At 41.8% G+C, this 13,911-nt stretch overlaps 1 protein-coding gene across 2 annotated transcripts in view; it reads left to right on the top strand.

Moving 5' to 3' along the window:
- LOC109645414 (collagen alpha-1(XI) chain-like) overlaps nt 1-13,911 on the top strand; it is a 77,905-nt gene that overhangs the window by 50,754 nt on the left and 13,240 nt on the right. For both annotated transcript variants that reach the window (XM_069511231.1, XM_020111022.2), the window contains 9 exons: nt 81-134; nt 399-506; nt 642-731; nt 3,355-3,408; nt 6,203-6,310; nt 6,421-6,528; nt 8,007-8,060; nt 8,525-8,578; nt 11,633-11,740. In XM_069511231.1, the coding sequence (XP_069367332.1) occupies nt 81-134; nt 399-506; nt 642-731; nt 3,355-3,408; nt 6,203-6,310; nt 6,421-6,528; nt 8,007-8,060; nt 8,525-8,578; nt 11,633-11,740 (738 nt within the window). The remainder of the gene's footprint in view (nt 1-80; nt 135-398; nt 507-641; nt 732-3,354; nt 3,409-6,202; nt 6,311-6,420; nt 6,529-8,006; nt 8,061-8,524; nt 8,579-11,632; nt 11,741-13,911) is intronic.

The following is a 13,911-nucleotide window of genomic DNA, read 5'->3' as shown; positions in this document are numbered from 1 at the left end:
TTTAGACCCTTTTCATAGACGGTGCATACAATATGAATCTACCTGTGTAGAGTCAGTTTTATCTTTGTTCTCCTCTTCAGGGCTTCCAAGGAAAGACAGGGCCTCCAGGACCCGGAGGGGTGGTTGGACCACAGGTAGATACTCAGCACACTTCACTACTTTGGTTGCATCTGCTTCCTCCTTCATCCTGTGTCTGGTTTTGGATAAATCTCAGTATATAACTGTAACAACAGCTGAAATCTTACAGAACAATACCTGTATGGACAGATAACAATCAAGATGCATGAAAAACCCTTTGACACACTAGTACTTGTATTGCATCAATGTCATTTATGTCCTTTAGAACACAGGTTATTTATTGTACATTGACCTTAATACATCTCCGTTGTGCTCGACAGGGACCAACTGGTGAGACAGGACCCAGCGGAGAGCGAGGACACCCAGGCTCTCCTGGTCCACCTGGTGAGCAAGGTCTTCCTGGATCTGCCGGAAAAGAGGGAGGAAAGGTAAATGGATTCTGATAAATCCTGCACACTGGATTTTTAACGCCTTAGTGTAACACCTAAAATTCTGTGTTTAACGATTACCTGACATTGTCTGAGATGTCAGTTAAGCAGATATTCTTGTGTCTCCCTCTGTAGGGTGATCCAGGTTCACAGGGTCCTGGTGGCAAGGCAGGACCCGCTGGCCTGAGGGGCTTCCAGGGTGTTAGAGGTCTTCCAGGGGCCATGGTAACACACAGACCACCCACACTCTAACACACCAATGCAAACCTACTCACATGTGCACTTAGCAGTGTGTTATCCCACATCCTGCTCACACTCGGTTGAATTTAGCTTCCAAACTCTAATTACTGGGCTAACAACCTGCTGTGTAACCAAATGTCAGGCTTGGCAGTGGACCTGACGACAAGGGGCAGAATTAGCTTACATGGATGAAATGGAGAGGACTAATCCACACGCAATATTAACCCACTTTGTCATCATTTAACTCTGCAAGGTTGAAGTAGGTTGTACCGGGTTGTAAATGTGGCTCTGGCAAAGCTTTTGAACTGGTATATTTCGCTGTGTTCAGGGCGTTTAACTCTACATTCACAGCTACGCTAGTTTCGGAGCCTTTTTCTTCCAATCCTTCAGATGGAAGAATGAGTCAAAGCCAACATCTTTGTGAGCGTGCAGCCGTGCCTGAGTAACTCAAATTAATCCTCAAAGGGAGTGGGCGTGGGTGAGAAAAGTTCAAGGTGAGAGTGGGTGGTTGTTAGAGGCTGACAGAGGATCAGCTCGGGAGCGACGGAGGCCTGAGCTCATCGCAAGGCTGACCATTAAGTGAAGAGACGACAGCGCTGCCCAGACTTATTACCGCAGTGATGTCTGTTCCGCGTGTGTAGAAGGATGATTTCTTCTTTACAACTGTAGAACACGCTGCTCAAGCAAACTCACACACACATCCTCCCACGCTCGCTTCAAGTGTTCCCATCCAGTCACACACCTGTTGTACGAGCAAAAGCTTTAACGTTTATCTCGCTCCTTTTGCTGAGAGGTACTCATGTGTATAGTTTGTTTTTCTCTTTTGGTTTTGGCATAGAGCAACACAGGAAAGGCACAGTGACGATATATAAAAGCCAGTAAATAACGTGTTTGTGTGTCCGGCACAGAAAGATCCTTCCAGGCTTCTAATGCAGCGTGGTAAACTGTGGAAGCCGGGGAGGAGGAGAGCCAGCTTGGCAGCTTTCGCACCTCCTGGCTCTGTCAGAGCCTGTAAATTAGTTATTATAATGAAAGTCTTTACTGCCTCCAGTGAACTGTGTTTTCCATATGCAGCCTCAGCCTCCTGGTGCTATGATTCAGCAGCACGGGCACTGCCATTCAAGGGCGGGGATCTGGAGGAGGTGACAGGGATTCCAGAGATAGATGGACCATACCTGAACCTTTTCACCCCCTGCAGACCTCATCCCTTCGTTTTTTCATTTCTTTTGAACCTCATTTATTGGCTCCTTTTAAAGCAGCTCTTCTGCCATTGATTGAGCCTTTCAAATCTCATCCTCAAATTACCTATTCAGAAGTTTATTTTAAAAAAAGGACATCCCTTTAGGGCCTTAAATTGGCTTGGATGCAATTCTACACCTTTGCCTCATTTGGTATTCACAGATATATGAATTTGCAAATCACCCCCACCTCTGTCCCCACCCACCGTTCAGCAGCTCACCTGCCGCTCTGCTTATCAAATACATAACGTATTCTGTTCTGCAGCTACTGTATGCACCGCAGTGGCAAATGGTAATATAGGCATGAACCAGGGAAACAGGTTCAAACTGAAAACCAATTTATAAGGGTCACCCTAACCCTGACGATAACCCTAACGTTTAGTTGATGAGATCAGTTAATAATCTAGACAATAGATAAATAAAAGATAATATTTTGCTAAATTTAGATAAAACAATGTTATTTAAATGTCTATGAATTTCATTTTAAATTTCTATGAAATTTGTTTTGACCTTGGGCATCGTACAGGTCACCTTTAATATTTTTGTTGACTTAAACAGCTGAAATAAAAGTAGAAAATCAAGAAAATTGATCAATGGACTGTTATAACCATGACGATAGCTTTGGTTATGGTCTGTCTCTAAGATTTCTTTCACCACCCAAGAAAATGGAGGTAAAAATATTTAATTTAAAGGATTCAGCAGCTGCATCTCTGTCCAGAAAGATCTCTCATTTCGTTTCTCTGGATAATCCAAAGACCTCAGTGTGAACAATTCCTGTGGCAGAAAGTAGTAGCTGTAAAATCTGTGCTGCTGGATATTTTCAATGTAATTTTCCTGACTGAGAGCACCACAGCCAAAGAGCCTTTCAGCTCTTTGTGATGAAGATGGAAGAAAAAAAGTAAAATCAAAGGTATCTGCTGGGCCGGATACGTCTGGGAGTAATAGACAAAACATGTTTTTTTTTGGTATTTTATTGACCTGCTGCCTCAGTACTTTGAGAGCTAATAACGCACCGACCGTGGGCGTAAAATGAGGAGAAAGCACATCTTGTATGTACATAAATTAACAAGGTATTTTCTGTAAGTAGGGTATAGAAACTTGAGAGTCAAAACAAGAGAGTCGACCGAATTTTAATCAGTATATGATTTCCTCTCTTTTTTAAGATGTATAATTGCCGCTGCTCTTTAGTATTAACACTGTTGCCAAGTCCTCTGTACACACATGCTCACTGAATGTTATTCACACATCCATGCACGCACACAGTAACATTTAAAGCTCCATTTGACAGCTGTAATTACCACTCGTGGAATGGCATTGAGCAGCGGCCTGCAGCGAGTGAGATCTAACCCTCCCCTGTCCTCTGCTTTCAGGGTCCAGCTGGCTTAAAGGGAGGAGAAGGTCCTCAGGGTCCCCCCGGCCCCATCGTAAGTAGCCTGTTGCTATGGTTACCTCATCTCTTCCGCTACAGACATTGCAGTGAAAAGTGACTTGTGCTTTTGGAGAATGGAGTTGCTGCACATGCTGTGTTGCTCCGGTGATTCAGCAGCGTGTGCGATGTAAGCTTCGTTGTTGAGGATGGTAAAGTAGAGCAGGGCAGAGTGAGTGAAATCAATATTCAACACCAGTATGGTTAAAAACGTGGCGTTCAATATGATTGTGAATCAGGGTGTTAAATGTCTAATGTCGTTTCTATTTTTGGTTTATTTGTTTAGTTGAATTGAAAAAATATCACTTTTACTCAATTTGCAAATATATCAAATTTAACTGAACATCACCAGTGTTTCAGTATCAAATCAAATTAAATTTAAATTTTCTATTTACCCATATTCAAAAATCCCAATTTTGCCTCATAGGGCTTAAGAATCTGTGCAAGGTTTGACATCCTCTGTCCATTAACAAATCAAAAACTTTTAACTGAGGAAGACCACAAGTATTAAGGTAGGTTTATAATGATCAAGCTTCAGCAGTTTGAAAATAAGAAGCCTGTGAATATATGTAACACATGTTGATAAAAGCAGCACACTGCTTGAGTTACGGCAGCTAAAAGATATTCTTAGGTATGAAATGGACACGGTCTATTCATTGCTAAGTTGCCTGATCTAACAATAACTACTTTTCATCCCAGTAACTTGATTTGTGTGTGATGTTATCCACTTACATGTAATTGTTACTATAGCAACAATGTTTAGGATCCCCACCTTTAGAGAAAATTTTCACTTTTATTATAATCTTTCACATCTTCTGCATCCCTGACTTAATCGCAGTAATGTGCATCCTTTTAGATTCTGTAGCTGCAGCCGTGCACTGTACTGTCCCACATCTGACTTGCACTCACATAATGTAGGACCCTAAAAAGCAGCAGGAGTGGCATGGTAATCCATAAAATAAGTGGGCCACTTCTTTTGCTGCCTTTGTCTTTGAGCCCAGCCTCGGGAGCTCTGGCGGTGAATCTGTACAGAACGCTGACTGACAGGCAGCTTTGAACCGCCTGACATTTTGTTCAAGCGTTAAACGCAGGCTCCCGATAATTGCCCCACGCTCACCAGCGACAGAGCAACACCAGATTAGATGACAGCGGATATGCAGAGCACGGCTGAAAAGATGATGAAAGTGAGGAGAGGGGCTCGCTCTGAAAGAGTCAAATCGTTTCCACAGCGAAATGAGATAGTTTTTCTTAAATTGGCTTGAAAGTGAGCCATTGGCTGAAAACATGCGATTGACTGTTTTGGTAGTGTCTGAAAAACTCCTGGAAAAAAGCAAAGAGAGAGGACAGCGTACAGTGCCCACGCACAAGAGAGATCTGATATTTTCCTCCATCGATTTCCTGCCAGACACTGAGCTGCTGTTTTGCTGTGGGAAAGTCTGAGTGCTGTGTGTGTGCATCTGTGTGTGTGTGTGTGTGTGTGTGTTGCGGTTTCATAGTCTTTTATGAAGTTTGTGTGCATGTGTTTGAAAGAGACGGACCCAGAATGAGCTGAGCAGAAAACACGGTGGATGAATGGGACCAGCTGAACGGGAAACTCTGGTTGTGTGTCTGCATGTTTTTGTTTTTGAGTTTGTTTTTGATCTCTCGCCACAGATTCACATGCGGGAGAAAAACATTGATGAAATGAGAGGGAGGAAAATATTCAGATAGAAAATGAAGTTACACGAGGCAGAGAAACTTGTGTGTGTTTGTACAGCTGTCTTTGTGAGGACCAGTTTTGGCCTTTAACCTATCGAGTGAGGACATTTTTGGCCAAAACGTCCTCACTTTATGACCCCCCCCTTTAATCGACTGTTTGGGGGTCAAGACTTGGTTTTGGGGTTCGGGTTAGGTTAAGGAGCTGGGGAATGCATGAGTGTCCTCACTAAGATAGCTGTACAAATGTGTGTGTGTGTGTGTCTGTGGGCAGGCTGGGGTTGACAGTTTAGAGCCCTGTGTGTGTTTGTGTGTGTGTGTGTGTGTGTCACTACTGGCAATGTCTATTGTGAAATGGGCCCGGGATGTGAGTGCCAGGTGGCAGCTGAATCAAAGTGTGTGTTTGTGTGTGTTTGTGTGTTTCGGTGTGATTTATTTGCCTCAGACCTTCCTCAGGTAGAATGTCTCCATAATGACCTGGTGATCAAAGATGTATCTGCACTTTATGTGATTTGAGCCGCCTACACAGCGACGGGCTCCCAGAGTGGAGAGCAGGGTAATCAGACATGCTAATGTGGGGGAAGAAAAGAAAGTCCTTCTATGAGGCCGAACCCTTTTAGTTACATAAGAATTTTCTCAGCTCCACAGTTCTGACTCTGAGGCTGACAACAGGGTTAATGTTCATGAGGGGTTTGGAATTTTATTCTCATAAATCAAAGTTTAAATTATTGATGTAACAGCTCGTTGCAGCTGTCAAATAAGTAAATAATCAAATGATAAATAAAAACATGAATTCTATTCTAATTCAATATAAACTGATTCTTATTTGTCCTTAAAACATTCAATATGTTATTGTTCTGTGATAATTGAGGAAAACAGTGAATCGTATTCATTTACCATGTAAAGTTCATCACTGGCTGAAGAAGAAGGACATTTCTTGAAATTGACTTAATCAGCAGATCTTAATAACAAAGTCAAACTTGTCCTGTTTCAAGTTCCTGTGGCTTTCATGTGCTACTGTATCTTTACTCCGGGACTTCGTGTTCACGGCCACTTAAAGCAGCAGTGAGTGATCGGCCTCTGTTCCTTGGTGACAGGGTTCACCCGGAGAGAGAGGTGCCGCTGGCCCTGGAGGTCCCATTGGTCTGACAGGACGAAACGGTCCCCAAGGACCACCCGGCCCTGCTGGAGAAAAGGGGGGTCCTGTGAGTAATTCTCTATTATTCAGTCAAACTCTTCTGTGAATCTGCAAACTGATGATTTGTCCGCTGGTGACGTGTCACTGCCTTACGTCTGTTATCAATGTGCTGTCTAGGGAGAGAAAGGTCCCATGGGCCCTGCCGGCCGTGATGGCATTCAAGGTCCCGTTGGTCTTCCTGGCCCAGGTGGTCCTCAAGGTCCCCCTGGAGAGGACGGTGACAAGGTAGAATACATCTTCACATTCTAGACTACTTCATTGGTATTTCATCAGTAATGTCCAACGTTTTCTCCATTCCAAAGAATGCAAAACCTTTTTCTTTTTGAACATCTGCATATATTGGTATTACATATGATGCATCATGGCTATTTCAGAAGGGCACATCCATAAACAATTAAGTTCCTCTCAGTTTAAGCTGCTAGCCTGTTAGCATTGCACATATCTAGTAAAATATATCTAACTTAAGGTAAAACCTCAATACGGCAGACTAGTTGTGATTGAGTCTCAAGAAACAGATTGAGACAAACAAATTGTTGAAGATAGTTGATGAGGGTCTGAATATATTTCAGGTTTTACAAATGTTTCTAAGGTTCCTGTGTTTGAAGATAAATTGAGGGAAGGAAGTTTTGCATTTTGCCTCTGATAGCATGAATTGTATCATTAAAGAAGTTAATGAGATATAAGAATCAACAGAGCTGGGACTCTGCTGTAAAGAAACAAAGGATTGTTTTACTTTATGACTGAGTAATATGTTCTTGTGGTATTACAGAGAAACTTACTTTATGTCTTTAAAACTATCTTTCAAGACCATCCAGGATTCCTCAGGTTAGGTGGAGTGCTGTATCTTTTTCAAATTTTTTGAGTTATACCATGGAGTATTTGCTATATTACCTTACATGTACTGAGGGGATAGAGTCAGCAGAGCCTGAAACACTATTGATAAAATTAATTTGGGAAGGACTAAATTTAGCACAGGAGTCCTAGGTTAAGTGGCGATGGAATCACTTTCTTAAATTTAGTTACAGCTCTATCAAGACATTTCTGTCGAGGCCAGTAATAGGAGTTTAAAAGTAATTAAATAGAGGTCTGATAAAAGAGGATTCTGAGGGACGACTATTAAATGTTGAATTTCTAAGCCATAAGCCAGAACAAGGTCGAGGGTGTGGTGAAAACTGAGTGCTTTTACAGTGTTAAGGCTATCGTTGTCGACATCATGTGAATTTTAAAATAACCTCTTATGATTACTTCATTTGCCCCAAGGACTTGAAAAACTGAGAATTAATAAAAACAATCAGAGGAAGACACATTTATACACCAATACAGGTAATTCCAAAGGGTTGACCTATTTTTTTGTTTTCCACTGTACACAGATAAGCAAGTATATTTATTGAGAGCACCAACACATCCTGTTTACCCTCAGGCCAGAAAATCCCACATCATCAGTTGATCCACGGATCTGCGTCTTTGCATTTGTAACCATCACACCTCTCAAATCCCAGTCACATCTGCTATCACGGCATCACGTCAATCACAGTGCCACTGGGTTTAGACAGGAAGCCAATGATTTGAGTCGCTCCAATCAAAGCAGGATCTCTGGAGAAGTATGAACCACCCCTGTGGTGGCAGAGGTGACGCTAAGATATTGGACTTTGACTCAACATGGGAGCAAAGATGTGAACTGTGCTGTTTGCGTTGCACCACAGGGAGAAGTTGGTGGACCTGGACAGAAGGGAAGCAAAGGAGACAAGGGAGAACTGGTGAGTCTTGATTTTCACTCTGTTATAACTTCTTACATAACTTTGAATGATAATCCATGCAAAATGTGCAAAGAACACTAACAGTATAATTCTCAAATGAGCTGAATAAATTAAAGAACACTGGTTACTTGGCAATGACTAATCTAAGGTTATCATGACCTAAATGGTCTGCAGCATATAAATTATTAACTGAAGCGCTGTTATGTTTCCTAAAAGGCTGCTTTGATATAATAAAGAATACCAGTTTGCTCAGTCCTCATTTTAAACATCTGTTTTTTTAACCAACCAAGGTTTGGATCACAAATAAAGTACATTTTGAAATATGTTTCTCTCCTTGAGAAAGTACCTTCCTTTCAGGTAGACTGTGTGAGGATAAACAGATTTATGATTACCTTTTGCTCTAGTGTGTCAAACAGTGAGTCTATCTTATTTTGCATATTATTCATTATTCCTTGTGTTTTTAGGGTCCACCAGGTCCAAGTGGTCTTCAGGGTGTGGTCGGAGCTCCTGGTCCGGCTGTAAGTGTCACTTTCTTTGTCCGTTTCATGAAATATCATCATGTATGCTTTTGTTAAAGGACGTCACAGTCAGGATAAAATGAAAAGAGTTCTACTACAGGGCTCGCCAGTATTCATTTTACAAGTCTTCACCAGAAATGGCAAAACAAGTTTGAAATATTGAAATACTTGAAATATTGTTTCTGCAGTACTATACCCAGCTATCCAGTAGTTTCCAACTTTGTTATGTAAAGAGTAATGTGTACTGTATGCAGGTTTTTACTTTTTAAAAGGTAGACACCTACTTCCTAATGGTGCATACTTAGAAATCCCTACAAAAACATCGTAGTCTAATTTAAAAAAAACAATGTTTTATTCTCATGATGGACATTTAACTCTGTTCCAGTGAGGTCAGGGATACTTTGTGCCAGAGGCATTCCTTCTTTTCCTCTTTCCTCTGCAGTCCAGCCTTTAGCTGCAGTCCCCCTTTATTTAAAAATCCCACTACCTTTATCATCATATTGTTTCATAAATCCCATCTAAATCCCATATTTTATTTGAGTGTTGTGATATGAGCTTGCTTAATGTAGCGCATTAATGTCAGGATACTGCACAAGAAGTTTTGTCATCACAGTTACTGACATCTTGACCTTTAGTAGAAGGTTTTCTACAGTACACTTATGAATTCAGATGATGCATTGCTTCATGACTGTTATATAGGAATAAACTTGTGACCTTCCATTTGCAAAGCACAATGGTACCCCAACCTGCCAATTTCAGCCTATATCCTCACATGGCAGCAGACCTAGCAGAAAATACTGCAGCGTACGCTCCAAAGCATCATCTTTTCATCCACCTCATTAACACAACAACACAACAATGGGCTGATGGCCTCTGGGCAACTAACACCTCATTGCTGTGAATTATCAGGCCTTAACAACCATTCTAGCAAATATTCAGCATCTGCAGGGCTCTGTGGGGGCTAGAATAGACCTGGTGAGACGGATTGCCGGAAGCAGGTAGTGCGCCCAAGCTGAATAACAAATTAACAGTTGTTTGTCCTGGTGAGTCAGTCTGCTCATGTGTATTCATATCTTCATCGCTGAGTCCTGACTCGTGCTGTGCAGTTTCAACATTATCTGCCCTCTTTTTTTAATTACTGCCATGTCCTGACGCTGTCAACACTTTTGACTACATCCAGCTCACCTTTCACTCCAGGAGAAATGTTGCTGTTTGTTGGGAAAATTATGCAATTTCCTTTTTCAGTTTAAGGCTTGATCTGGTTTCCAGCTCAATCACCAGTGTTGTTGTCCTCAGGAGGCAAAAGAGGTCAAGCACTGAGAATAAAATAATTGATATCAGGAGAGTTTAGATCTTCATCATGGCAGACTTCCTATTCTATAAAATAGTTTGTAGATAAAATATAAAGTTTTTATTTAAATCATATTTTTTACGATTAAAAAGTTTGTGACATTACATAAAGTCAGGCAACTTGAGGTGACGGCTGACACCTGAGTGAGTAATGCCTCCAGGCCTAAACATCTCTTATACCCACAGGTATGATACAAGTGAATGATGGACAGTAATGGAGACATGTGGACAGTTGTAGGCGTTAGACCTGCTGACTATTGAATCAAGGACAATTAGGATGTTCCCAAATCTTGGTTTGCAACTTTAAACATCTTACAAAACAGTTTTACACTTGCAATGTTGATTATGATTATAATGTGATATCTCCTCATGATCACATTTATACTTGACTTCAAATTATCTTGTTGCCAAACAGTAAAACCAAACACCTTAGTCCAGCTAGCATTAGCCTGCTTCCACATTAGCTGTAGCGGATACTTAGCCTCCATACTAGTGGCATGCTTGCTAAATACGCTTTGCCAAAAGTGAGATTTTCCCACCGTGGCGCTGTCGATGCCGAACATACCAGGTGATCGCAGCCGGTGTACTATCAGGGGGCTGGAGTAGTTATATCGGACTTCTGATGACTACGCATAGAGACATGCCCCATGGTGAGATACCTCCTGTTATCAGAGAACCAGGGTTACCTTTGTAACCTCAAGTTCTGGGCTGCCCTCCATGTTGATAGGATTTCTCTTTCCAATTTCATCAAGCACTGCATCAAAACGGATGATGGTGCAATTTGTGCCTAAAGTGTTAAAAATGATCCTGTATTTAAGTTTTTAGATTTTACAGCCATTTCTGAGTCCAGTCCCCCCGAGCAGCGGTTGGCACAGCAAGATTTGCGACTTCTTTTACTGTTTGTAGTCTCTCTTAACTTTCGTCCTCCTCGTCTCTCCCACTGTAGTTCAAAGATGTAGTCACGCTACCTGTAATCACATTTCCCTCCTAACTGATCTGCATTCAGTACAAGCACCTGAGGCCGCCTCCGTGTCCCAGGGCTCAGTGAGAACTCCTCGAGCACTTTCAAGTGCTGACATGCGTTTGAACTGAAAACTCCCAGTTTGTCAGCACTCTTCACTCCTTCCCTGTAGCCTCCCCTTTCTATCTGCACATCTGACTTCAGAGATGAAGTCAGCATCTTTCGCATCTTTATCACAACCCATTGGCTACACTTTATCCTGCTTCCCCTAATGAGACGCTTTAGTAGGATGTCTGCTGTGTCCTCGGGTAGCACAGCAACACAGTGGATCATCAATGGCAAGGACTGTTGCCTCATCCCTGTCCTTTTTTGTTTTGAGTTTAAATATCATCCATGCGTTTCCCTCTAAACTCTGCGTGGCATTTTTTGCATTAGCCCTGAGATGGAGACTATCGGCCTGCCCAGAGTTAATGGTCCTGACACTAAAGTAAAAACGTGTGGGGGGAGAGAATTGGTGGATGGATGATATTGCCATAAATTGACCTTCAGAAAAGGCATTAAGGCAACTCTCCATCCTCAGCCTGTGTTTGAATATGGGCACTGACCCACTCTTTTCCATGTGAGCTTGAATAAACTGCGTAACCTTGAGGAGGATTAACAGGGCAAAGAGGAAAAACCACATAGATATCAGTGTTTGCTCAGAATAAAGATGTTTGAATTGTGTGAACTTTGACCTTCCACAGGGCAGCGACGGCGAGTCTGGACCGAGAGGACAGCAGGGTATGTTTGGCCAGAAAGGAGACGAAGGATCTAGAGGATTCCCAGGTCTACCAGGACCAATCGGGCTGCAGGTAAGTCTGCGTCCTATAGAGAAACACACACATATCGATTATTCTCTGGACACATGAAAACCAGATCACGTGGAAACACAACCGCACATCACTTTCCCTCTATCAGAGCCGGCCGGAGCAGAATGAGCTTCTCCTTACTCCTTAAACCGACAACATTTCATCCGTCTTTACATCATTTACATTACATCAAAACACAGCATCATTTATTAATGCAGCCTCGGCTCCAAACAACAATTTCTATTGCTCCCGGGCAAATAATGCTTTTTTCCCCCTCAAGGACTTTCCTCAGCGTAGACACTGTTAAAAATCCATCACCGGAGCCAATATTTTGCATTTGTCATTTTGCCGCGACGTTAATGTTGGAGGGGAGACGGACGTTGTTTTTTCTTCTTCTTCATCGTTATCACGAAATTGAACTGCTCCCCCGCTGGGGGAAGAAAATACCAGATATCAGGTGTCTCAATCAGTGTATCATAACTTAAGCAGCCTCTTCCAAATGTGTCTCGTCTTAAGGCATATTAGATTGTACATGCAGTATTTATTGCATAAATGCATCCTCTCCCTCCTCTTCATTTGGTGAAATTACAAATTATGAAATTTTCTTTTTCTCCTAATCACCCCTTCTTCTTCTTCTTCTTTAACTGAACGTGAGGAGTCAGTTTGTCGTCTACAGTTGTATTTTAGCATCTCTGTCTCTGTCTCAGTTGCCACTCTGGCTGCAGTAGTTTCTGTTCAGTAAATGTTTCTCACTTTCTGTCACTAATTTGACCACGTGTCAGGTTTCGACATAAAACTCAGACAAACTAAACTTTATATCACTGCTGTTCCACTACTTTGTTCTCTTCTCTTTTCCTTACAAGTAGAACAGGGAGAAAGAAGGAGGGTAAATGTCAGACAGCTGAGCGCTGGAGTCAAAGAAACTCGCTTTGGTGGCAGTGAATAAAGAAACAACATTCTTGAGAAAATCTCAAAGTCAATTATCCAAGGACTGACTGAGGATGAAATTAGAGCGAAGCCCCCGCTGGTCAATAGGGCCAGATAACATTGTTATTAAGTGCAATTGGCTTTTAATTGGCCATAATGCACTCCGTCTCCACTCTTTTAATTATGTTTGACTAAGCTGCCCTTCAATAGATGGAAGCAGCCACTGCGAGCTCGGCTCTTCAATTCAATTATCTGTAGCATTAATGATTTTTTGAGGGAATGAATGGCCTCAGTTTGAAAGCCTTCCATCATTGGGGGCTGTGTTTGCTGTGGATTGATCAGATGAAAGGTTGAGATGTGGCCGCAGATTTGATTGACAAAACGTATGCGATGAAAATATATAAGAGAAAAGCCTATTACAGATATAAAAACAAGAAAATATGTGAAAAATGAAAATCAATAAGAGAGAATAAAAGCAAATAAGATGAGAATCATTGTAGTAAATATGCAGACATATAAATGTGTGTTAGTTTTACTCCATCTAGATTTACCAGCTTCTAATCCACTGCTTCATACATTTTACAAACAAGTCCCACGCTGATCAAGAACCTGTCACCTCCAAACATTATACATGAAATAAGTTGATGCTTTATTTATTTTTCCATTCTCGCTACCCTCATGCTTTATTACTCTGACTAACGTCCCAGTCAGAGTCTGTTATAAATTAGCCCCCTCCGCCAACGCAGGTACAGTAAATCAGTAAAATGGGCTGAAACTACACGTATGTGATCTCAGTGATCGATATCCACGTCATTTCTGTTTCGCCCCAACTTATCATCGCCGCTGCTTTCCAGCCACCTATTGATTATTCACGCTCCGTCATCAGAGTTAAACCAGCACAACGAGTAAGAACTGCAATTATGCAGATAGACAATAAGCCACAATGGCAAAGTGAGAGCTCCTTCATTTTTGTTACAGATACACCTTCCTAGGTTGTATTCAAACTGTTTTATTCAAGCATGATTGAATCCCAGAACTGGGTAATATGCAGCGCTCGTGCTTTCCCCTTTTGTTTCCACTTTGCTGCGGACATAGATAGATGGAGCTCCCGCCCTGTAATTTACACAGCCTGATTATTCCCAGGACTCCCATACCCTTTAATTACAATAGGTGTCTTTTTTGACTAATTGTGTGTTTACTCTCAGGGGTTCTGCTCGTATTAATGCATTCTTCATCACATCGCATCC

Source organism: Paralichthys olivaceus, chromosome 16 (assembly GCF_024713975.1).
Source record: "Paralichthys olivaceus isolate ysfri-2021 chromosome 16, ASM2471397v2, whole genome shotgun sequence".
Classification (NCBI taxonomy): Eukaryota; Metazoa; Chordata; class Actinopteri; order Pleuronectiformes; family Paralichthyidae; genus Paralichthys; species Paralichthys olivaceus.
The sequence above is the reverse complement of the archived record's forward strand: the minus strand, read 5'-3'. Positions and strand labels throughout refer to the sequence as shown.